The 25,725-nt window shown below is 41.3% G+C and overlaps 1 protein-coding gene across 6 annotated transcripts in view; it reads right to left on the bottom strand.

Moving 5' to 3' along the window:
- LOC110166306 (DNA-binding protein SATB1) overlaps nucleotides 1-25,725 on the bottom strand; it is a 262,741-nt gene that overhangs the window by 200,540 nt on the left and 36,476 nt on the right. For 5 of the 6 annotated variants that reach the window (XR_008633447.1, XR_008633449.1, XR_008633451.1 and 2 more), the window contains exon 2: nucleotides 3,954-4,296. Coding sequence is in view for 1 of the 6 variants with exons in the window: in XM_055163679.1 (XP_055019654.1) it covers nucleotides 3,954-4,272 (319 nt within the window). In the remaining 5 variants the exon portion in view is untranslated. Of the gene's footprint in view, nucleotides 1-3,953; nucleotides 4,297-6,272; nucleotides 7,273-25,725 lie in introns of those variants that run through there. The other variant, XR_008633448.1, reaches the window with a different exon arrangement.

Here is a 25,725-nt window from a genome sequence, read left to right as displayed (position 1 = left end):
TTATAATAACTACACCTTATTTAGCCTTAATAAAGCATGAATAAAGACTTAATTAATAATGAACAAAGACTTAATTAATAATGATTCACGCTTAGTAAATGCTTCATAAAGCATAATTTGTCTTCACTTTAGAAAATCTCTCAAAAAGACTTAACTAACAGATAACAGCTGCCTGAATTATCATTGTATTGCATTATTAGTAAATCATTCTCTCATAGCTTATTAATGATTAATAAATGCTCAAATAGTTAGTCCATGAGCAATTAAGTATGAAATAATTATGAGTAACTATCTACAGCACAGACAAATTAAGTGCAAGGTAGTAATTAATAATGATTCACGCTTAGTAACTACTTAATTAAGTCTTTGTTCATTATTAATTAAGCCTTTGTTCATGCTTTATTAAGGCTAAATAAGGTGTAGTTATTATAAAGTATTACCGAATATCCTAATGTGTCTGGTTTACAGCGAGGACTTGTTCACAAAAATGCACTTGAATAAACCATTGCTGAATCAAACACAACCAAAACAGTAAATAAAAATGGATTATTAAGTCTCAAAATTGTCCTCAAAAGTGATTTTAGTTGTTGATTTACATTGGAATATTGTGGCTTCGTCTCTCTGTGGCGGCATTTTGGTCTTGAAGTTTTCATATTAACTCGCGACACAGGATCCAATTTCGCTCTGAGGGAGTCACTGTTCTGTCTGGTATCATGTCGGAGTTTGGTGGGATTTTGGGATTTCTGACTCTTTGGGTTTATTTCGGCTGTTGGGGTTTGAGACATTTCTTCTCGTCATTTGACGCATGTGGCTGTTGAGAAATGTCACGCTCACCAGTGCTGATTCGGCATCGTGACTTGTTTTGTCACACGGCGATGAACGGTTTTGGTTCTGACGGCGGTGCTCGTGTTGCGGCGCTTTCTGCACTCGCACGCGCATCCGCTGTGCTGATAAACACAGCGCACATCGGTTCAAGCATCATTCCACTTGTTAAACGTGACGAGTCAGAGAGCGATAGAGACCTTTTGACATTCAGTCTCTTTGGAAAACAAACATGCAAATAGAATTTATCGCGTCCGGAAAAGTTATCAAACTCGTTAAATGTTATCGTACGATTAATTGATTTATTTTTTGTTCTTGTAAGTTATTAAATTAAGTATTCTAACTGTACTGCATGTATCAGCGAGTACACCAAGCCCAAATATCACATCAGAGGGCAAAAAATGGTACATTTCAACACTAATTTAAACATTTTAAGGCCAAAAACGACGAGACTCAAAGAAGTTTTTACGGACTGACGACTATTTTTCAATGGAAAGCCAATTGGAGCCAGAGTCGATGGACCCGAAGAGCCCCCATAAATTTATATAAAGTCTATAAGTCAGAGCTGTCACGAGAACAAATTTTGAAGCTGACGATAAATAAATACGATAATAAAGACGATAAATGATGATATTAAAACTAATTTAAGCCACTCAAACAATAATCGTAAAGTAGAATTATCCCCAAGAGAAACGATTCTAAGTGTAAAAAATGGTTAAAAAAACACAAATAAAAAGCAGAATGGAACCTTTTTCTATCTATAATGAGTCATAGAAGTAATTTATTCAACCCTCAACAGCTCAAATTTAATCACAGAACAGGAAAAACAAGTAAAGGTTCCCGAGAAAAAGTACAGACGATAAAAATTAACCCTTAAAAATCATCGTTCCAACTAAAATATATAAAATGATAAGTCTGTATAGTCTTTATCGCGAGACTGTGTTTAAATGTAAGACTACTTCGGTTTTATTTATTTTATTTAATGTTTTTCATCACCGATATCGATATGTGTCTTGCCGCTTTGGCTGATTTCGTTATTAATGTGAGAAAATCTTAAATTTATATCAATATCGGTTTGAAACTCTTTCTGTAGTTCACTCACATGAATGTAAGAAAAAAAAACGCATTACATGTTTTTCTTCGTGTAAGGGTTTCATATAAAAATTTCGTATTTTATGTGTAAAAACGGACAAAATTTTGCATTTTTTTGGACATTCAAAACAAACATGAAAAGATCTAGGTTTAAATTTCTTGCTACAGAGGTGATTTTGGGCTCTTATTTAGTATTTGAGTAAATTAGATCTGCCAAAAAATTCAAATTTCACCTAGTTTTTTTGAGTTAAAACTTGAATAAATCAGACTTTGAATTAAATCCTTTTACGTTTTGTCAAAAATATTGTTAGAAGACGGTAAAGTTTCGTGTAGGTGCCGCTTTAAGGGCTGATCCGTGGGCTGATTACATGATTATTTTTTTTTTATATTTCATCTTAGAATGGATAATTTCGTCGTTTCCACATGAAATCGTGTCCAAACTGACTAAAAACAATGATAAAAAATGAAAATAAGTTGTACCTGTAGTGTCTCACCTTAAGAAATTTAACAACACATTTCAAAAAAACTCAAAAAATTGCGTTGCGTCACAGTAACGTCGGCAAATTAATGTTCTGATTTAGTAAAAATAAAAACTAAATAGTCATAGAGACCGGTTCAGAACAAAACAGTGACGCCAAATATTTTCAATTTCGGAAAAAAATAGGAACTTTAGAACGTCAGGATGTCCAAAAAGTGAATCGTTTTGTTTTACTGTACATGAACATTACAAAATCTGTAAAATATCGCGTCTTTTTGCTTAATTATTTCCACTATCGCATTCAAAAACCTCATTTTGTGCAGCGTGAGTGTGTGATTAATTGTTTTTTTGTGTGTTGAACCTTTGTTATGGTCAAATTGTTAATCTCAGTTTTATTGCGTTACCGAAAATCTGTAAACATACTCTGGAAAATCTGTTCTGTCGCAACACCGAGATAAATATATACCACATTTATGATTTTGTACTAATGTAAAATGCGTAGTAAAATGATGAAATGTTTTAATACACGTTTAAAAACACAACTAGAGCAGCAGCAGCAGCAGCAGCAGCTCTGAGGAAACACAATGAGACGTTCAGGTGCCACAGAAACGCACAAAACGCACAACGACGAGACGCAGGTTATATTAGAAAAGTGTGTGTGCCATAAATAATGTATTCTGTTTAAATAAGGCTCCCGGTCCTGCGGATAAATACTACCTCAGCTATAGACCGCAGTGTAATGACATGTACTCAGAGTGTGTGTGTTGTAGAGTGTGTGTGTATGAGAGTGTGTTGTGTGTACTGAGTGTGCGTCATGTTATTTTGTGTTGACTTTTATGTGAACACTTCGGTCATCTGAAGATGTTTAAATGTGCTGGATAAAAAAATATGAATTGAATTGTGTGTGACTGTGTGCTGTGTGTGTGTGTTGTAGAGTGTGTGTGTGTGTGTGTGTGTATGAGAGTGTGTTGTGTGTACTGAGTGTGTGTCATGTTATTTTGTGTTGACTTTCATGTGAAACATTTTGGTCGTCTGAAGCCGTTTTAAACGCGTTCGATAAAAAATATGAATTGAATTGTGTGTTTGACTATGTGCTCTGTGTGTGTGTGTGTGTGTGTGTGCATGTGTGTGTTGTGGAGTGTGCAACTGTGTAGGAAAGTAAGTTTTGTGTAGTGAGTGTGCGTCATGTTATTTTGTGTTGACTTTTATGTGAGACACTTCGTTCGTCTGAAGCTGTTTTAAATACGTTAGATATAAAATATGAATTGAATTGTGCGTCCTGTGTGTGTGTGTGTGTGTGTGTGTGTGTGTGTGTGTGTGTGTGTGTGTGTGTGTAGCAAAGTATGTTCTATGTATTGAGTGTGCGTCATGTTATTTTGTGTTGACTTTTATGTGAAACACTTCGGTCGTCTGAAGCCGTTTTAAATACGTTAGATAAAAATATGAATTGAATTGTGTGTATGTTCAGTGTGCTGTGTTTGTGTGTGTATGTTGTGTGTTCTGTGTGCGCGTGTACACGAGTCCGACCGTCGCACAACAGCAGCGGGCCGTGCCCTCTCACCTCTCTTGTGGCAGGACTTGAGCAGGTGGTTGCTGGGCTTGTACGGGATCCCGGAGAGTTTGGCTCCGTTGCTGGCGAGGCGGGCGCGCCCCAGGGGACTCCCGTTCTGCTCCAGGCGTGGCAGTTTGGCGGGCGGTCCGCTCGGGGCGCTGGGCCCGTTCTGCTCCAGGCGCGGCAGTTTGGCCGGAGGGGCCCCGGGCAGAGACGGGCCGTTCTCCAGACGCACCATTTTGGACGCCGGGCCCTTGGCCTCTGCCATGCCGCTCACCAGCTCAGAGTTCTCTTTGCCCAGACACGTCTCGCTGAGATGTTCCATCATTCTCAGCTCCTCAGCTTATATCACCTGCACACAAACACAAAAACGCACAACAGTGAGTTTAAAATCACCTGTACACACACACATCAGTGAGTTTAAAATCACCTGTACACACACACATCAGTGAGTTTAAAATCAGCTGCAAACAAACACAAAAACGCACAACAGTGAGTTTAAAATCATCCACACACACACACAAACCAGTGAGTTTAAAATCATCTACACACACACAAACCCAAAGACACACAAGAGTGAGTTCAAAATCATCTGTACACACACACAGATACACGAACTGTGAGTTTAAAATCACCTGTACACACACAAACTGAATTTAAAATCACCTGTACACACACAGTGAGTTTAAAAAGCACCTTTGAGTGTCCAAAAAAACACCACATAAGTCTGATGTATTATTAATATTATTATTAAATTCTCCTGCACACACACAAACAGTGAATTTAAAATCACCTGTACACACACACACACACAAACAGTGAATTTAAAATCACCTGTACACACACACACACACACAAACAGTGAGTCAGCAAACACCTCCTGTCCTCTGGTCTGAGGATCACATGTTACGTTCGAGAGACGTTTTATTGACCTTTATTTAACCCGGAAAATCCCGCTGAGATCGAGAATCTCTTTTTCAGGGGAGTGAACTTTACCGTCTTGTGTTTTTAGAGGAAGAGGAACCCGAATCGTCCAAACTCCACACAGGCAGAAAGGCCCGGCACTGCCCCGGAATCAAACCCACCACCTTAAAACAGCCGCACGTACACACGGCGACGCGCAACAACGCACAACTTTCACTCACTTTTCCCCCCTACACCGCTTTGCGCTCGTTCGTTCTGTGTTTACCTTTCAGGACTGAGTTACGGCGTTATTTCAGATTTATGAGTAATACGGTGGTACCTGCAGGGGAAGGCACGGTGTATCTAATCAGGGAATCAGAAATGAGACAGATGTGTGTTTTGTGCGCCCGTCTGAGCGTGCGCATGAAATAAGTCGAGTAAAAACACACATTTCCAGCCCTAAAAAGTCTTCTGGATTGTCGGGAGCGGTGACGCGGGGAGACTGTCACCTCGGCTCAGTTCGAACAAGTTGGCGGCGGTGACGTTTTCGTGCAGCACTAATGTTCCTATTTTTCAGCGCATGTTTTATGTATGTGCGTCCCACTAGACCTGCGTGCGTGTGTGTGTGTGTGTGTGTGTGCGCTGGGGGGTGGGGGGGGCAAAAAACAAGGCCTAGTTTTAGTTCAAATACATTCATTTGCAGAGAAATTCCACATGAATGAGTCGAGCATACGGGTGAGCTGCTGCACGCCACTGAGGAAACCAGAGGCGCTCGCTCTACAGACTCCACACACTCCGGGTCGTGTGGATGTAGGATTCGTGACGCAGACGATGAGCAGCTCCCCCCAAAAAAAAAAAAAAAAAAAAAAAAAGACGAAAACGCAAGAGACAGGTGCGTCGGGCGAAAAAAAAAAAACGAGAAAGTACAATTTCCCACGGAGCGGCTTGTGGGGTCGGTCGTGGACATCTGCTGACTCACGGGGTCATGAAAAGTTAAAGAGCAAACACAAAAACAAAAGTCAGACCAGAGCATTTCGGGAAATTCAAGCTCGGGGATGGAAAGTTTCATCCGTATCGAGTTCGGTGAAACAGTTTGGATTCTGTGTGTGCAAAGGTTGAAGCGGTGGACCAAGAACGCATTGTCAAAAGAGTGAGATGAGCAAATCCGTCCACCCCCACTCCAAAGATCATAACTCCCCCATTCATAACGCGCAATGAGGCAACTAATTCCGCGAGAATGGAGAGGCACACAGAGCTAGACCCGAGCCGAGACTAGATCCAGGTCAGGGTTTGGAAATGACCTCAAAACACAAACAAAATACTCACTGTTTTTCTTTTTTTTTTTCCTTTTTTTTTTTTTTTTGAGGGGGTGGGGGGGGTAAGTAAGTGGAGTAAGTTTACGGTGGGGAAGACCTATCCACAAACCTGAAACGCCGCCGCACTTCAGCACTGGAGAGCATACAACGCCACCTGCACCGCGTCGTCTCTTCTTCTTCAAGTTTGGCCAGGGTAGAAAACAAAAAAAGGTTCCCAAACAAGCCCCAAAAACAGTAACTCCGGTTGGGCTGGCCGGCTCCTCGCGCTGCCTCTCCCGTTTTTTATTTTTTTACGTGTGCATGGCAGCGGACGGCGGTTCTTCCGTGCGAACGCTTCTTCTTCTTCTTCTTCTTCTTCTTCGCGGTCAGTGGGAACGCACCGCGGACCGTGACATACCGCTCGCTCGTCGCTCGCTGCTGCTCTTCGTACGCCTCTCGCCGCTTGCGTTCACCGCTTCCCCGCGCGGTTAGCTTCCACCGCCGACGCGGGCGCTGCGAGCTCCGCGACCGGCGACATGCACGCGTTACGGAGCGGGGGGAGAGGTTTAGCGGCGACGGCGAGGGAAGCGAAGAGAAAGCGGTGCGGTTAGCAGGCGGAGCAGCGGAAGGGGGTGAAAAGCTCGGCAACCCGTGCGCCGGAGCTGCTCAGGAAAAAAAAAAAAAAAAAAAAAAAAAAAAAAAAAAAACCCGGCCACGGACACCGCACCGAACCGACCCCCGCGTTCCTCCCTCGCCGACGGACCGAACTGCAACGCCGGCGGGCAAAAAAAACCCAAAACAACAACAACAACAACAATAATAAAGACAGCGTGCTTCTCTCGGTGCTAACTCGCGGCGGATGCGGGTTGGCAGGAGGTCGGAGCAGGTTCGACACGTTCAAACAACGGGGCGAAGTGGGGGAAAAGTGGCGTCTACTTTCCGGCGGCGGGGTCCAAGGGAGGCTCGGCGCGGATGTGACCGAGCGGGAGAAGCGGTAGGAGGCGTCCAGGCGGTCGGGGGGTGGAGGTGATAGCGCCCGGTCCGGCGGCAGCAGCTGCTCCTCTCGCTCTCCTGCCTCGCTCCGCGTACACTCCGCTCTGTCCCCATTAAATGATTAGTTGTATTGACTCATCGCTCCCGCCTCTCCGCCGCTCCGTCCGCCGCGCTGCTGCTGCTGCTGCTTCCTCTGCCGCTGCTTCCTCTGCTGCTGCTGCTGCTGCTGCTGCTGCTGCTTCGCTCCGCCGTGCACCAGCCTCTCCTGCCTGCCTGCCTCTCCTGCCCGCCCGCCTGCTCACTCACTACCCCCGGCCGGTCCTCCTCCAGCTCCTAATGGCGTGCTGGTGGTGGGCTAAAGAATTTGGGGGGGAAAATAGAAGAAAGGAGGGGGTATTATGTTTGTGTGGAAGCGGCGCGGCGCGGAAGGGGGAGAGTGTGCCAGAGAGAAAGGCAGTAAAAGCGTCGCGAACACGGGGCTGCTTCCTCCGCATCCCCCCGGCACTTCTGCGGGGCCCCAAAGTCCTGGAGGACACTAATAAAGTGGAGAAAGTGGACGGACTGAGAGAGACTGGGGAACAAGTCACACACTCTGGCACGCACGCGCACGCACGCCACAACACACAACACACACACACGCGCGCACACACCGTGGGAACAGCTGCTGCGAGCCCCGGCCGCGCGCGCCCGGAGGAATTTTTAATCAGCTTGATTAGAGGGATGCGCGCGACCGGCGTTTATGAGTGTGGGGGGGGGGGGCGTGCACGCGCTGCCCCCCCTTCCACTCCACCCCGGGCATCCTGGCATCCTCGTGCACGCGCGCCCACGGTCCTGATGGTGAGAGGCGCGCGCGTGCGGGGGTGCATGTGAGGTGAGGACACGTGGGGTTGGTCTGTAATAGAACACGGACGCGTTATTAGCGCCGATTTCATGAATAACGCGCGATTTTTGAGGTTATACGTTTTTAAAAATCAAATAATTTTACTCATTTTTCTGCGAATAAAAGCACAAACTTTTATTTTTAGGTAATTACAAATGTATTAAAGGTCTTATTGAGTAAAATTGATTCTTGTGAGCTTTAAATTGTGGCAAAGTGTTCTTACGTCGAAAATGTTCGTGTAACATAATACTCCCTACAACTGTACAACAGCTCAAACGATACGCAATATAACTGTACAACAACACGCCCTTATGTCACAGATAATACTCCCTACAACTGTACAACAACTCAATCTTATGTAACAGATAATACTCCCTACAACTGTACAACTCAATCTTATGTCACAGATAATACTCCCTACAACTGTACAACTCAAACTTATGTAGCATATAATAATCCCTACAACTGTAACAATAACTCAGATAATACTCCCTACAACTGTACAACAACTCATCCTCATGTAACATATAATAATCCCTACAACTGTACAACAACACGCCCTTATGTCATAGATAATACTCCCTACAACTGTACAACAACACGCCCTCATGTAACAGATAATACTTTTTAATAATTTTATATTTTATTACTTATTTTTCAATTTTATTTTGACTTGTACATTTACATTTATATAATTTTGTCTTATTTGACATCTGTCTCTTTCTCTTTTTTGTAACTTATTTAGAATTTATTAAGACCATTTATATTTTTTTACTCTTTGTTATTATATTATATTGTGATGTGTGACTCCTGTGTCCAAATATTTTCCCTTGTGGATTAATACAGTTTGTCTAAGTCTAAATAACGTGTGATTTTTGAGGTTATAGATGTTAAAAATATAATAATTTTACTAATTTTTCTGCAAATAGAAACACAAACTTTTATTTTTAGGTAATTGCAGACACATTAAAGGTTTTATATTACGTAAAAATTGATTCTCGTGGGCTTTAAGTCGAGTTACTCATCGAAAACACACCTGGATTTGTGTTTTTGTGTTTCGTTTCATTTACTTTTTCCTTTTTTATTAATCCGTCTGCATTTCCAAACCTCGAAATGCTCCGTTCCACCTTGAACAAGTCGTTTTAAAGTAAACAGCTCCTTCTTTTTTAACCTTTTGTTCCGCAGAAATCGGAAATTCCAGGTTTGAAATGACCCAAATGATTCTGGTGAAGGAGTGTGGAGTTTAAAAACAACAACACAACGGAGCACTTCCTGTTAACACGAGCGAACGAATAAACATTACAACACAAATCAGAAAACAGACCTTGAGGATATATTCCGTTATGAAATGTAGTAATTGTAGTATTTATCGTGCCCGTATAGAAACATGAACTTTGTGCCAGTTTTACTTTTACGTAATTACAGATAATAACTTTCCAAACAATACGAAAGCTTTAAAGTGTTTACACTCAACAATAATTTCTACTATTCTACCCCCATCCTCGTTTATTTACCCCATAATGTACGTCGTCCTATAGAATAAAGAAAACTCGCCGTAATTTATATATTTACGTAAACGTTTTAATCCAGCTAATTAAAACAGCTGCACATTTTTATTTTCCCTGATAGAACAATAAAAGCAAACCTACAGATTTGAATTCACACAGCTTTTTTTGTAACGTATTCCAATTTAAAGCTGCATTGTGTAACTTTTCCGGCGGTCAACTTTCTTCCGATGATGTTTGCGTTTTCGCCCGGAATGTCTCACAGCGCGGCATTAAGCATATCTTATGTTTTTTTTTTAAGTTACGGCGGTGTTTTAGTGTTCAAAAAAAACTTTAAAAATGTAAATGTGTGTTCTTAGTCTGACTTGGTTCGCCTCTCCACAGATCTGACAAGTATCGTTGACGTTCAGATGGATAAGTTTAACGGCGTAAAGCAAAAGCATCGCCGTGGAGTCGGACTTGAGTCACTATTTTTACGACTTGAGACTTGGACTAAGACTTGGGACTCGACTCGGACTTGAAGGCCAATCATTTGGGACCCGACTTGGACTTGAGCACTATGACTTGAGAAGACTTGACGCTTATAAAAAAAAATAAAACATTTTTTTTAGAAAATACTTTTTTTTTACAGTTGATAAATGTGGTGCTGTGATGTGGTGTCCTACAATGTACTACAGTAATACACAGTACTACGCAGTACTACGCAGTAATAGTACAATACAGTATGACAAAATAACTGTTATTTAACACTTTTAAATCTGAATTTTTTCTTAATGATTCACACTAAAAAATTGTCAAGACATTTAAAAAGGAAAAAAAAAGCATTTCTACAATTCTTTTAGAAATAGTCATATATAAATAAAAAACATAAGTACAATTTCGTTTAAAAGTCATATAAATAGCAAAAGTCTAAGCTATAGTCGGTATTTTGTTTTAAACACTTGAAATGACTTGAAGTTCAAAGCAGACGACTTGGACCTGACTTGGATTTTTGGGTCAGCGACTCGAGACTCGACGTGGACTTGGCCTGTATTTGATTTTGACTTGACTTGAATTTGATTCTGACAGTTTTCGGGGACGTCCCAGTTTTTTATTTTGAAAATCTGATCACCGTAGCTTGTCATTTTTCCCCTCGCAGCATTTTAGAAACGACAATACAAACGAAGTCAAATGTTAGCAGCTAAATGTAGCACGTCTCATTTTCTCCACAAAACTTTTGACCGTCTTCTTGTTTACGAAAATGCAAATGGATAAATGTAGCCTGTTAGCATCTCATTTTACAGAAAAAACAAAGAGGAAAACGGTCAAATGTTATGGGGGAACATATGCTAACATGCTACATGCTACTAAACAAGATGACAGTATTTTTATTTTGATTTTTTATATGTATAATCTTGTGTCAGTCACAATCTGAGAGACTTTTTTATGGTCATTTTTGTTTTTTGGCAAAACAAATGTCAATTTTTGCTCCTCTTTACTGTTGGCAGGGATCAGATTAGTCAAAAATTGTGATAGTCCTGGTTTAGTCCTGGTTTAGACCTGATGTAGTCCTGGTTTAGACCTGATGTAGTCCTGGTTTAGACCTGATGTAGTCCTGGTTTAGACATGATGTAGTCTTGGTTTAGTCTTAGTTTAGTCCTGGTTTAGACCTGATGTAGTCCTGGTTTAGTTTTAGATTAGACCTGATCTAGTCCTGGTGTAGTCCTGGTTTAGACCTGATGTAGTCCTGGTTTAGACATGATGTAGTCCAGGTTTAGTTTTAGTTTAGACCTGGTTTAGTCTTGGTTTAGTCCTGATGTAGTCCTGGTTTAGTCTTAGTTTAGTCCTGGTTTAGTCTTAGTTTAGTCCTAGTTTAGTCTTAGCTTAGTCCCGGTTTAGTCCTGATGTAGTCCTGGTTTAGTTTTAGTTTAGTCCTGATGTAGTCCTGGTTTAGTTTTAGTTTAGTCCTGATGTAGTCCTGGTTTAGTTTTAGTTTAGTCCTGATGTAGTCCTGGTTTAGTCTCAGTTTAGTCCTGGTTTAGTCTTAGTTTAGTCCTGTTTTAGATCAAATTAGTCAAAAATAGGAATATTTCTTTTATAAAACTGTGACAAATCAGTGTTTTTTTATAAATCTTTTAGGACACAGGCTCAAAACTGGGCCTGTCCCGGGTCAACAGGGACGTCTTTTCACCGTGAACGTTTTAGTAAACAAGAAAACGGTCAAACGTTCACGGCTAAATGTAGCACGTTAGCGGCTAATTTCCCGTCTCGTTGTTTACTGAAACGCTCGTACGTATAATTTTCCCGTCCGTAACTTTTTCCCGTCTCGTTGTTTTCCCGTAGCGCTCCTCCGGTGGACCACAGCAGGAGACGGAGCATTATTATGTGAGACGGAATCTGTCCAAACAGTAAAAGGCTAATCCGTGTTGACACTGACAACAGGCGCTGGGCTCGGATGAGGTAAGACGAGCTCAGAGACGTGTTTGGAAAGCTCTTAATGTGCTTTGTGTTTTTCTCCGCTCCGTTTATCGTCGTTATTAAACTGCAAATGTGGCGCGGCGGCAATACGGGCCACCGCCGCCGCCGCCGCCGTCGTCCGCGCTCAAACGTCGCGAGAACTACAGCGGTTAAAGGCGCGCTGTGGAACTTTTCTAATCTGTGTGTTGTTCGTTTATTTGTTTTTCAATATAAAACCAAAAATAAGAAAATTAAAAAACTGTTTTCTTCAATATTTGTCTCCAAAACTTTTGCGCCGCATACGGACTGAACCAGGACTGAGCCAGAAGTAAACCAGGACTATACCAGATCCGGGACCAGACTGGGACTGAGACATGGACCTAGAAAGAGGACCAGACAAGAACTGAGACCAGTCTAGGACCAGGATCGGGACTGAGACTGGGATCAGACCAGAACTGAGACCAGGATTGAGACCGGGAACAGGACCGGGACCAGACCAGGACTGAGGCCAGGACCAAACTGGGACCAGACTGTGGTTGAGACTGGGACCAGACCGGGACTCAGACTGGGACTGAGACTGGGTCTGAGACCGGGTCTGAGATCGGGTCTGAGACCGGGACTGAGACTGGGGCCAGACCGGGACTGAGACCAGGACCAGACCGGTACCAGACCATGATTGAGACCGATACCAGACCAGGACTGAGGCCGGGACCGGACCAGACTGTGATTGAGGCCGGGACCAGACCAGGACTGAAAACGGTTTAGTCCTTGTTTAGTCCTGTTTTAGTTCTGGTTCAGTCCGTATGCGACGCAAAAGTCCGGCATCGCAGTCACAGAAGTCACATAAACGGCTGTTATCTGTTTTTTCATTTTGGTTTTGGTGATGTCATCTGAAATCCAGCAATTACACACTCATTTCACAATTTTACTATTACCGACCGTCATTATTTTGAAAATCTGGTCAATCTAGGCAAAACATAACAGTAAACCCTGCGTCAGAAAAGTTCCTCAGCGCAACTTTAACTGTACTAGTCTTCACAATGTTTGAGAGAGAGGCATTTCTTGCATTTTTGGTGCAATTTCCAATGAAAAATTTAGAAAAAACAAACAATTTTCTTCCAGACAAATTCATTTAAATCTCTAATTATCAATTTAGTCGATATTTTTGACCAGTCCTAATCCGATATTGAACATTTTACTGATATTTGAAACAATTTTTTTTCCTGCACCGCCCCAGTCTGTGTTTACTTTTAATGCTGTACAGTGGAACATTTTCACCAAAGGACAGTGTTGGGGAGGTTCTTTTTAAAATGTAATCCCCTACAGATTACAGATTACACACCCCAAAAAGTAGTTTGTAACATAATCCATTAAATTACTTAAAGTAAGTAATGTAATCTGATTACTTTGGATTACTTGATTTGCTGTAGAGAAACAAAGACGAGGAAATCTTCACATAAGAAGTTTTGTCTCATAAAAGAAAATAAAAAAAAGCCCAGATTTTACTGAACCAAATTAAAAATATTATTGATAGAAAACGAGGAAACACGTCCACACAGCAGGATTTAGTCCTGTTAAATCCTGTTTTAGACCTGGTTTAGTCCTGGTTTAGTTCTGGTTCAGTCTTGGTTTAGTCCTGGTTTAGATCAGGTTTAGACCTGGTTTGGACCTGGTTTAAATCCTGGTTTAATCCTAGTTTAGACCTGGTTTTAGTCCTGGTTTAGTCCTGTTTCAGTCTTGGTTTTGTCCTGGTTTAGATCTGGTTTTAGTCCTGTTTTAATCCTGGTTTAGTTCTGGTTTAGTCCTGGTTTAATCCTGGTTTAGTCCTAGTTTAGACCTGGTTTTAGTCCTGGTTTAGTCCTAGTTTAGACCTGGTTTTAGTCCTGGTTTAGATCAGGTTTAGACCTGGTTTAATGTCTGGCAATGAGTGGAATTACCGGGAAAAAAAAATAAAAATAGCCCAAAATGTGAAAACAGTAAAATCTCGCTGTGTAATCCATTTATTTCAACAAAGTAACTGTAATCCAATTACCACTCACTGAAACAGTAACTGTAACTGAATACAGTTACTCATAAATTGTACTCTGATTACTTAACTCCGGTACATGTAATCTGTTACTCCCCAACACTGACAAAGGAACAACATTTCCATGAAGTTAAGCGAGAAGACCCAACTCCAAACCAGGTAAGAGTCAGGATCTGTGGAGATGCAAGCCCACTCAGAGTCTTTCAATTTCCACAAACATTCATTTTTAAATTTTTTTTCAATTTATTTCTTCATCAAATCAACCCGGTGTTACTTTTGTTTCTTTCTTACATCGACATTTCAACATTTTTAGGCAATTTCTCTCTCGTGACAGTTGCAGCAGCTCGAATGAGGCTAAACACGACAGCAGCCAGGCTCAAGTTTCTATTTCACTTATTTTTTAATTTTTTGTAATTGTCCTTCACAGATGTTTTTATTCTGAACACCTCTCAGAGTCGGAGCTCGTATCACACCTGACCAGAGCGTCGAGAACAAGCACAGGAAACCGCCGGCGGTACACAGGAAGCGAGAACACCTCTTACAAACACCCAGGACTGCATGAGTGAGTGGGGTGCTGCAATCGAACCGCAAACTCTGCAGTAATTGGATAAAAGAAATGTCCCCTGCAAAGAGTTTTTTTTTTTTTTTTTTTATGTTTTGTTTTTCTAGAAATCTCCACAAACTTTTTCTGAAATGTTTTTCGTGGCTCAACTGCAAAACTTAACGGTGCATTTCGTGGCTTTTCCGGTGAAGGTTTCGTCAAATACCTCACGTAGATGTTGTTTATTCGGCTGGGATGTTTCACAGTATGGCTTTAAAGCACAGGTGTCAAACATAAGGCCCGGGGGCCAGATCCGGCCCTCCAAGACCTTTAATCTGGCCCTCGGCTAATTTTCTACTCAAATATTGTAATGATATTTTCTATTAAAATCGTGTTAATTTTCTGTGGTGTTTATCACAGCAGCGTCTCCAGCGTCTCTGTACGTGGCCCCTCCCACCAGAGCAGCACAAATGAAGACTTGTCTCTTTCCAAACGCTCTTAAAGGACGATCGTTTTGACTGTTGACCGTGACACCCTCATCAGAAAAATGTCCAACATGAGAAAAGTGGAGCCGAGTGCAGGATTTTACAACAAAAATGGACTTACTCCTATTTGCAAGTTCATGTTAAAATATTGTGTTGAATTTGCATTTTTCTTAAAGTTTCAGGTTGTTCATAATATTATAATATTTTGTAAAAGAAAGAGTTCATCAATTAAAATGATTTCTGTAATAGATTTGCGTTTCTCTGCACAAATATTTGTTATTTTTAAGGTTTATATGCCATGAGTTTTCTGATCCGGCCCCTTTAGGATCAGAGTAGGTTGGATACGGCCCCCGGACCAAAATGAGTTTGACACCCCTGCTTTAAAGCTTTCTATCGTCACGGAGACCAAGCTTGGCAAAGTTACGGGTCAGATCTGTGGAGAGGCGACCCCGCTCACGGTCAGAATGTTGGTTTTTTGAGGTGTTTTTCAGCTCTAAAACCACTTGTAATCACATAAATGCAATGTAGAGCTGTTTAAAGTCACACTGTGGAACATTCTAAGCAGAGCAATGACGTATCCATAGCAACAAGCAGGTAGGCAATGGAAAAAAGTTACACAGTGCACCTTGAAATCTTGGGTTTTTATCGCCAAAACATGTTTTAAAAAATCATTTCTTCGTGCCTGTTTGTTAAAGATGCATTGCGTAACTTTTCCGGTGGAGGGTCCGTCAAATGCTTTTCTCTTTCTATCTCCGTGGAGACCAAACCAGACCAAGTTACAGGTCAGATCTCTGGAGAGGCGACCCCGCTCACAGTCAGAATGTTGTTTTTTGAGGTGTTTTTGAGCTCTAAAACTACTTGTAATCGTATAAATGCAAAGTAGAGCTGTTTAAAGTCACACTGTGGAACATTCTAAGCAGAGCAATGACGTATCCATAGCAACAAGCAGGTGACAGGGCCCCCAACCAAAAAGTTACACAATGCAGCTTGAAATTTTGTGGTTTTCTTGCTAAAATATATTAAAAAAAGGAAACTTCTTCATGCCTGTTTGTTAAAGATGCATTGTGTAACTTTTCTCATGGAGGGTCCGTCAAATGCTTTTCTTTTTCTACCTTTCTATCGTCATGGAGACCAAACCTGACAAAGTTACGGGTCAGATCTGTGGAGAGGCGACCCCGCTCACAGTCAGAATGTAGTTTTTTGAGAGATTTTTGAGCTATAAATCCAGCTGTAATTGAATAAATGTAAAGTAGAGCTGTTTAAAGTCACACCGTGGAACATTCCAAGCAGAGCAATGACGTATCCATAACAACAAGCAGTTAGGTGACGAAACCCCAACCAAAAAGTTACACAGTGCAGCTTGAAAAAAAAATTTTAAAACATTTTTTCGTGCCTTTTTGTTAAAGATGCATTGTGTAACTTTTCTCGTGGAGGGTCCGTCGAATGCTTTTCTTTTTCTACCTTTCTATCGTCATGGAGACCAAACCTGACAAAGTTACGGGTCAGATCTGTGGAGAGGCGACCCCGCTCACAGTCAGAATGTCTGTTTTTCGAGGTATTTTTGAGCTATAAAACCACTTGTAATTGAATAAATAAAGTAAAGTAGAGCTGTTTAAAGTCACACTGCGAAACATTCCAGAGACAGACAGACAGAGCAATGACATATCCATAGCAACAAGCAGAAGACAGACCAGCAACCAGAAAGGTACACAGTGCAGCTTTAACTATATCCATGGAGAGAAGCAGGCCCCATCACAAAGCAAAGTTACAGGTCAAATCTGTGGAGAAGTGAACCCCTTTACATTAATATCATGTTTTCACTGTAGTTTAAAGGAATAAAAACGCTTGTAATTTAAAGATTGAAAGTTAAAAATTTGCTGTTCACTTGAAAACTACCACTTCATGACATCACGAGGTGGCACAGAGCATTTTGAGCTTTGCAAATGTAAACAGACTAGTTATAAAGATTTACTCAAACATGTGCAGATGAAACAAAACACAACTCCAGGTCTGTTTTTGAGGAGGAAACAACATGCACGGTATTGCTGACGACCACTAGCATGCTAACAGCGCCCTTCCCGATTCGCGGACGATAAAAACAGTTTGTAATTGGACGCAGAGAACGCGCAGTAGCTTCAGTTTTGACCCTAATAATGACTTTTTGTACTTAATATACACAGTTTAATGTGCATTATGTAACTTTTTGTAACTTTTTTTCCTGCTTGTTGCTACGGATACATCATTACTGTGCTTGGAATGTTCCACAGTGTGACTTTAAACAGCTCTACTTTACATTTATTTAATTACAGGTGGTTTTAAAGCTCAAAAATTGTCAGTATTTTATCAAAAAACACGATTTTCGATTAGAATTTAGTTTTTTCGCCCTCTCCACTAAAACTGATCTGTTATTGCTTTGTCTGGAATGTCCCACAGTATGACTTTAAACCTTTCTACCTTCACGGAGACCCAACCAGACCAAGCTCCGGGTCAGATCTGTGGAGAGGCGACGCCGCTCACAGTCACAACGTCTGTTTTTCTACGTATTTTTGAGCTCTAAAACCAACTGCAATTGAGTAAATGTAAAGTCACACTGTGGAACATTCCAGGCACAAGCGTTCTGACTGTGAGCGGGGTCGCCTCTCCGCAGATCTGACCTGTAACTTTGTCCGGTTTGGTCTCCGTGAAGATAGAAAGGTATAAAAGCCAGACTGCGAAACATTCCAGACAAAACAATAACAATAACAACAATAAAATCTCTACACACACACTCCAGGTTTGTTTCTGAGGAGGGAACAACATTCGCGCTAATACTAAGGACAACTAGCAGGCTAACAGCACACTTCCTGGTTTGCGAATAATAAAAAATCATTTTAATTTTGAGTAATTTTGTAATTAGACGCAGAGAGCGCGCAGTAGCTTCTGTTTTGTCCCTAAAAACAGCTTTTTGTTAATATATAAAACTGAATGTGCATTGTGTAACTTTTTGGTTGGGGTGGTCTGTCTTCTTGTTGCTATGGAGATCTCATTTCTCTGCTTAGAATGTTCCACAGTGTGACATTAAACAGCTCTACAACTCGGTCTGTTTTGGTCTTCATGAAGATAGGAAGGTTTAAAGCCACACTGTTTTTACAATAACAACACAATCTGCGTGAAGTCTTCGACGGAGCCTCCGCTAGAAAAGTTACGCAGTGCAGCTTTACATACAGTATATAACAGCAGAATAACGTGTAAAAATCATGTAGAGGCCCTTTAAGAAATCATGTGAGAGGAGAGGAGGAGAGCACGGAGCAGGACGGCGTCTCTGTGTGCGGTTCGTAAAGAGAATTCTGCTCTAATCTGTTGTTTAATACACAAACACCAACGATGTGAAAGTCCAGCTACAACACACACACACACACACACACACACACACACACACACACACACAACACACACACACACACACAGGAACACGCAAAAGTGCAGCTCGGGTTTGTGCGATTTTACACAACAACCAGGTTTTAAGAGAATAAGCTTAACTACTGTGGTGCTTAAGACAAGTTTGCATTTATTTATTTTATTGTAACGCCCCTTAAGATGCGCCGTCTCGTTTTCAAGAGGGTCAACGAAACACGAAATATTAAAAAGTTACACACAATACAATATAAAACAATTGAACAGAATAGATGCATCAAGAATTTCAGACTTCTGGTCATCGCGCAATCCGTCCAAAAAAGTGAGCATTAAACCTCCGTGTTTGTTTTTCCAGTGGGATGTGTCGATTGTCAAAGTCGATCTTTTCAAGTCTTTTGAACCATATCACTTTTGTTTCTGGTTCTGATATTGTCATATTTTAGTTTTGGGATTCGGACGTCGTAATTGTTGTGGTTGTTGGATCCAAACAGCGGAAAACGGCTCGAGAAATTTGTTTGCGAACTTCATAAATGCAAAAGTGAATCAGATGTGTGTGACTCAAACCTCCGTTCAAACTGTTTCTCTTCCCGACGGAATTGAAAAATAGTGAAAGGTGAAGGTGATGGGCAGGATTGATCCACGGGAAGAACCAAAAAGAAATCATCCCGAGTTTGCAGAGAACATTTTGTATGTGGAGCGACGACAAAACAAAATCCCGTTTGTTAATGTAGAGGAGCAGAAGACAAACAGACTGAGCTGCACTTTCTTGTTCTTGTGGTTTTACAGAAACATCACGTCTTGGTCTCTTTGCAGTGGAAGGTGTTTCTTGGTGAACAGTTGGAGACTTTCACTTTGGCGTTGACTTTTTAAATTCGTAACCGAGTTTGAGGATCAGGATTTTGTTTTGTCGTCGCTCCACATACAAAATGTTCTCTGTAAACTCGGGATGATTTCTTTTTGGTTCTTCCTGTGGATCAATCCTGCCCATCACCTTCACCTTTCACTATTTTTCAATTCCGTCGGGAAGAGAAACAGTTTGAACGGAGGTTTGAGTCACACACATCTGATTCACTTTTGCATTTATGGAGTTCACAAACACATTTCTCGAGTCGTTTTAGGATCCAACAACCACACAATTACGATGTCTGAATCCCAAAACTAAAGAACCAGAAACAAAAGTGATATGGTTCAAAAGACTTGAAAAGATCGACATCCCACTGGGAAAACAAACATGGAGGTTTGACGCTCACTTTTACGGAAAATTCTTCCCAGTGTGGATTTGCGCGACGACCGGACGTCCGAGATTCTTGATGCGTCTAAACAAAACTTACAGCTTTACATTACAAAACACAAACACACACAAAGACAGAACTACTTCCTCATGAACTCCTCCCAACTCCTCCAACAGAACCTGATTTATATATTAAAAAAAAACAAAAAGTATACTTTATATAGCAATGATATAAACAAAACAAACTGGTAAAAATAAAAAACGACAAACTAAAAACATAAACAAGGAGTTATGAGGTGTACTTAGACATACAGACATATTTTACTGGTTATGAGTCTGTATTTATTATTTATTGTTTGGAAAAAGTTAGAAAAGAAGTTGAAAAATACAGAAAGTAGTGCCGAGTTTTCCAATATGTTGATAAGAGCCATAAACAACAAGAAAACTCAGTAAACAAGATTTTAAAAAAAATAATTTAATGCATTTTTAATTCAGCTTTTATTTTTATTTCATTGTAATTTTTGAATGTAATTTTTTAATTTAATTATTTTGATATTTATTCATTTATTTATTTGTCCAAAATGTAATTAGGTTAACTACTTTGTTGAGCAGTGACTGTGTCTGTGTGAAGTGCATCAGTTTAACCACAAAGCAAGAAAAGGAAGGTGTCTATTTTTCTATATCGATCTATCTTTTTATCAATCTGTATCTCTACGCCTGCATCTGTCGGTTTCCGTGCAAAAACGCAACCAAAACTAAAGCTGCTCCTAAAATAAAAGCACAAACAGCCCGGTGCGCGTCTCACTCTCAGGGTATGATTAAAAAAAAAAAAAAAAAAGGTGCAAACTGTCATTTCTGGACAAAAGTAAATGACCCGGTTGTGTTTCTTTCTTCTTTCTGTCTGTCTTTCTTTGTGTGTGTCCGTCGGTTGTTTTTTAACGTGATTCTGAAAGTGAAGAGCGCCACACGTGAGCGCTGGATGTGAAACTACAGAGCGTCGCCTCCTCCTCCCACCCCGAAGAGGTCAAAAGTTTGTCAGCGCAAATGCAGCCGCGGAGTTAAAAGACGGTGCACCGTGCAGAGAGAGAAAGGAGGGAAGAGAGAAGGAGAAGAGAGAGAAACCTGACGACTCACACTGTGCACTGTGCAGAGAGAGAGAGGAGAAAAGAAAGGAGAAGGAAGAGGAGAGAGACAAATCTGATTTAGACTGTGCACTGTACAGAGAGAAGGAGGGAGGAGAGAGAAACTTGCTTTAAGTTATGCACAAGACAGAACAGAGAGAGACGAGGAGGGAGAGGAGAGAGAGAGAAACCTGCTTTAGACTGTGCACTTTAGAAAGGAGTGAGAGTAGAAAAGAGAGGAGGGAGAGGAAAGAGGAGAGAGAAACCTGACTTACACAGAGCACCGTACAGAGAGACAGAAGAGAAGGAGAGAGAAAGAGAGGAGAGAAACCCGCTTTAGGTTATGCACAATACAGGGGAGGGAGAGAAAGAGGGAGGAGAGAGAGAAGAGAGAGGGGAGAGGAGAGAGAAACCTGCTTTAGACTGTGCGCTATACAGAAGAGGGAGAGAGGAGAGAGAGGAGAGAGGGAAAGAGAGGAGAGAGAAACCCCACTTAATGCACTGCACAGAGAGAGAGAGAGAGAGAGAGAGAGAGAGAGAGAGAGAGTGGAAGGAGGAGAGAGAAACCTGACTTATACTGTGCACTGTAGAGAGGAGGGATAGAAGAAAGGAGAGGAGACAAAGAGGGAGGAGAGAGAGAAACCTGACTTAGCTTTAGACTGTGCATTGTTCAGAGAGAGAAGAGAAGGAGAGAGGAAAGAGAAGCCTGACTTAGACTGTGCAAAAGAGGAAAGTGAAACCTACTTTAGACTGTGTGTTATACAGAGGAGGGAGAGAGGAGGGAGAAGAGAGAAACCTGACTTTTAGACCGTGCACTTTACAGGAGAGGGAGAGAGGGAGGGAGAAGAGGAAAGAGAGGAGAGAGGACTGACTTAGGCTGTGCACTACACAGAGGAGGGAGAGAAGGAGGGAGGAGAGTGAAACCTGACTTAGACTGTGCACTATGCAGAGAGGAGAGAGGAAGTGAGGAGAGAAAGGAGGGAAGGAGAGAGAAACCTGACTTACACTGTGCACTATGCAGAGAGGAGAGAAGGAGGGAGGCGAGAGAAGAGAGAGAAGGAGGAGAGAGAAGAGAGAGAAGGAGGAGAGAGAAGAGAGGGAAGGGGAAAAGAGGGAAGGAGGAGAGAGAAGAGAGGGGAGAGGAGAGAGGGAAGGAGAAGAGAGGGAAGGAAGAGAGAGGGAAGGAGGAGAGAGAAGAGGGGGAGAGAAGAGAGGGAAGGAGGAGAGAGGGAAGGAGGAGAGAGAAGAGAGGGGAGATGAGAGAGAGGAGAGGGGAGAGAAGAGAGGGAAGAGGAGAGAAGAGAGGGAGGAGGAGAGAGAGGGAAGGAGGAGAGAGAAGAGAGAGAGAGAGAGAGGGGAGAGAGGGAAGGAGGAGAGGGAAGAGGAGAGAGAAGAGAGGGAAGAGGAGAGGGGAGAGAAGAGAGGGAAGAGAGAAGAGAGAGAGGGAGGAGGAGAGAGAAGAGAGGGGAGAGGAGAGGGGAGAGAAGAGAGGGAAGGAGGAGAGAGAGAAGAGGAGAGGGAAGGAGGAGAGAGAAGAGAGGGGAGAAAGAAACCTGACTATACTGAGGATAGAAAGACAGAGGGAGGAGAGAGAGGAAGGAAGGAGGGAGGAGAGAGAGGAAGGAGGAGGAGAGAGAGGAAGGAAGGAGGGAGGGAGGAGAGAGAGGAAGGAAGGAGGGAGGAGGGAGGAGGAGGAGGAGAGAGAGGAAGGAAGGAGGGAGGAGAGAGAGGAAGGAAGGAGGGAGGAGAGAGAGGAAGGAAGGAGGGAGGAGAGGGAGGAAGGAAGGAGGGAGGAGAGAGAGGAAGGAAGGAGGGAGGAAGGAGAGTTCAGTTCAGTTCAGTCCAGTTCATTTATTTGAGCAACATGAAATATTATGACATAAACATGAGACGACATCATGTGCTGCTTCACAATTACACGAAGAAAAAACGAAGAAGAAGAAAAAGAAAAAGTGTAAACTTATAAACTCCGACTTTTATTCTCTTATCTTTGATTTTTTTTACCGTTATTGATCAAATATTTCTGTGAGCTGCTGTTTTTTATTCAAAACATTCCAAAGAGCTTTAGAAATTTCGATAATATTGTTTGTTTTTAACAATTCCTACTTATGTTTATCTATTTATTTTTGTATTTTTTTGTATTTACTTTCTGATTCAATTATTCTTTTTTGATATGAATGTTCTAGAGCATTTTTCTTTTTACACGTTCGTATTATCTCTTTTGTCGTCCAAGGCTTTTTCTTTTTCTCTTTTTGTTTGTGGTCGTCATAAAACCCGTCTTTAAAAGGTTCCCGAAACATTTTTACCGTCACTAAACAGACGTGAAAACTGCTCCAGAATTTCCCACAATCCAGAATTTCCCACAATCCCCGGACCGTGGACCCCGGGACCGGACCGAGGGTCGTGTGGTTCTGGGTCGTGAAAACGCAAACCCCCCTCCCTCCCAAACGCCGGACCACGTTTTCCCGCATACGCCACGTGGACTAAACTAAAACCAGGACTAAACCAGAACTAAAACCAAGGTTAAAATCAGGTCTAAGCAGGTCTAAACCAGATTTAAACCAGAACTACCACCAGGACTAAAATCTGTTCTAAAGCAGCTCTAAATCAGAACTAAAACCAGGACTAAACCAGAACTAAACCAGAACTAAAATCAGGTCTAAAGCAGATCTAAACAAGGTCTAAAGCAGGACTAAACCAGGAGGAATATCAGGTCTAAAGCAGGTCTTAACCAGGTCTAAAGCAGGTCTAAACCAGGTCTAAAGCAGGTCTAAACCAGGTCTAAAGCAGGTCTAAACCAGAACTAAAACCAGGACTAAAGCAGAACTAAAACCAGGACTAAAATCAGGTCTAAAATCAGGTCTAAACCAGGTCTAAAACCAGAACTAAACTAGAACTAAACCAAAACTAAAACCAGGACTAGACCAGAACTAAACCAGAACTAAAATTGGGACTAAAACCAGGACTAAACCCAGAACCAGAACTAAAACCAGGACTAAAATCAGCTCTAAAGCAGGTCTAAACCAGAACTAAGACCAGGACTAAAATGAGGTCTAAATCAGATCTAAACCAGCTCTAAAACAGGTCTAAAACTAGAACTAAAACCGCCGAAACATCATCTGACATAAAAATCAATCCATGGCGCAAAAAAACATTGGGATCCACTGTTTTCGAATATGAAAATTACAGGTTTTTTTTACATTTCGTATCTACAAATCTGCATTTTTTTAAAAATTTTAAAGTAAAATCTGAAATGTTTAGAGATCATCGTCATCGTCGTTGTTGTTGTTATTTGGGTCGTTTCAGTAAATTAGATTTTATCTTGAATAAACCAAAGATTGAAATCGCTCCTTCCTGTGTAAAACCGTAAACATCTTAACCACGTTTTCTATTTCTCCATTTTGTCGTTTCTATTTGTTTACGAACGAGATCCGAGATAAAAAGGAGAACCGAATAAAAAATGAAAACGAGGGAGGTAAAGAGAGTAAGTAGAGAGCGAAAGAGAGGAAGGAAGAGACAAAAAACCCCAAAGAAAGTAGAAGAAAATGGAGAAACGTAGCAGGGAGTTGAGAGATAAAGAAAGAAAAGTGGAGGAGTGGGTTTTATCTGTGCGGTGTGAACAGGAAGTAGCAGAGTTGTTAGCCTGATGTTTACTTCTGCTCTGTGTAACTGTATGTTTGTGTGTGTGTGTGTGTGTGTGTGTGTGTGTGTGTGTGTGTGTGTGTGTCGTTGTGGTGTGGGCTGTGGTTTGAGCGAATACACAGAGACTTAGACCTGCTATTTATATTTTTATAGCAACAGTCTCTTCTTTCTTTCTTTCTTTCTTGAGTAAAAAGTTTTGGTTAATGTTCCCACTGTGAGAAACTCCGACTCGAGCAGAAAAAAAAAAAAAAAAAAAAAAAAAACAGACTTTACCGACTTAAAAATGCCATAAAACAAAAATAAAAATCATAAAAATAACGTTTTAGTCTTGTTTTGTTTGGTTTGAAATGATGTCGTAACATTCTGTAGGTCTAGGTCAAATAATACTCCCTACAACTGTACAAAAACACACCTTTATGTAACAGATAATACTCCCTACAACTGTACAACAACTCACCTTATGTAACAGATAATACTCCCTACAACTGTACAACAACTCACCCTTATGTAACAGATAATACTCCCTACAACTGTACAACAACTCACTTATGTAACAGATAATACTCCCTACAACTGTACAAAAACACCTTTATGTAACAGATAATACTCCCTACAACTGTAACAACTCACCCTTATGTAACAGATAATACTCCTACAACTGTACAACAACTCACCCTTATGTAACAGATAATACTCCCTACAACTGTAAACAACTCACCTTATGTAACAGATAATACTCCCTACAACTGTACAAAAACTCAACTTTATGTAACAGATAATACTCCCTACAACTGTACAACAAGTCACAATATGTAACAGATAATACTCCCTACAACTGTACAACAACTCACAATATGTAACAGATAATACTCCCTACAACTGTACAACAACTCACCCTTATGTAACAGATAATACTCCCTACAACTGTACAACAACTCACCCTTATGTAACATATAATACTCCCTACAACTGTACAACAACTCACCCTTATGTAACAGATAATACTCCCTACAACTGTACAACAACTCACCCTTATGTAACAGATAATACTCCCTACAACTGTACAACAACTCACTTATGTAACAGATAATACTCCCTACAACTGTACAACAACTCACCCTTATGTAACAGATAATACTCCCTACAACTGTACAACAACTCACCTTATGTAACAGATAATACTCCCTACAACTGTACAACAACTCACCCTTATGTAACAGATAATACTCCCTACAACTGTACAAAAGCACACCTTTATGTAACAGATAATACTCCCCACAACTGTACAACAACTCGCCCTTATGTCACAGATAATACTCCCTACAACTCC

The sequence above is a fragment of the Boleophthalmus pectinirostris genome, unplaced genomic scaffold (assembly GCF_026225935.1).
Source record: "Boleophthalmus pectinirostris isolate CB_2022bp ecotype Guang Dong unplaced genomic scaffold, ASM2622593v1 HiC_scaffold_6, whole genome shotgun sequence".
Taxonomy (NCBI): domain Eukaryota; kingdom Metazoa; phylum Chordata; class Actinopteri; order Gobiiformes; family Gobiidae; genus Boleophthalmus; species Boleophthalmus pectinirostris.
The sequence above is the reverse complement of the archived record's forward strand: the minus strand, read 5'-3'. Positions and strand labels throughout refer to the sequence as shown.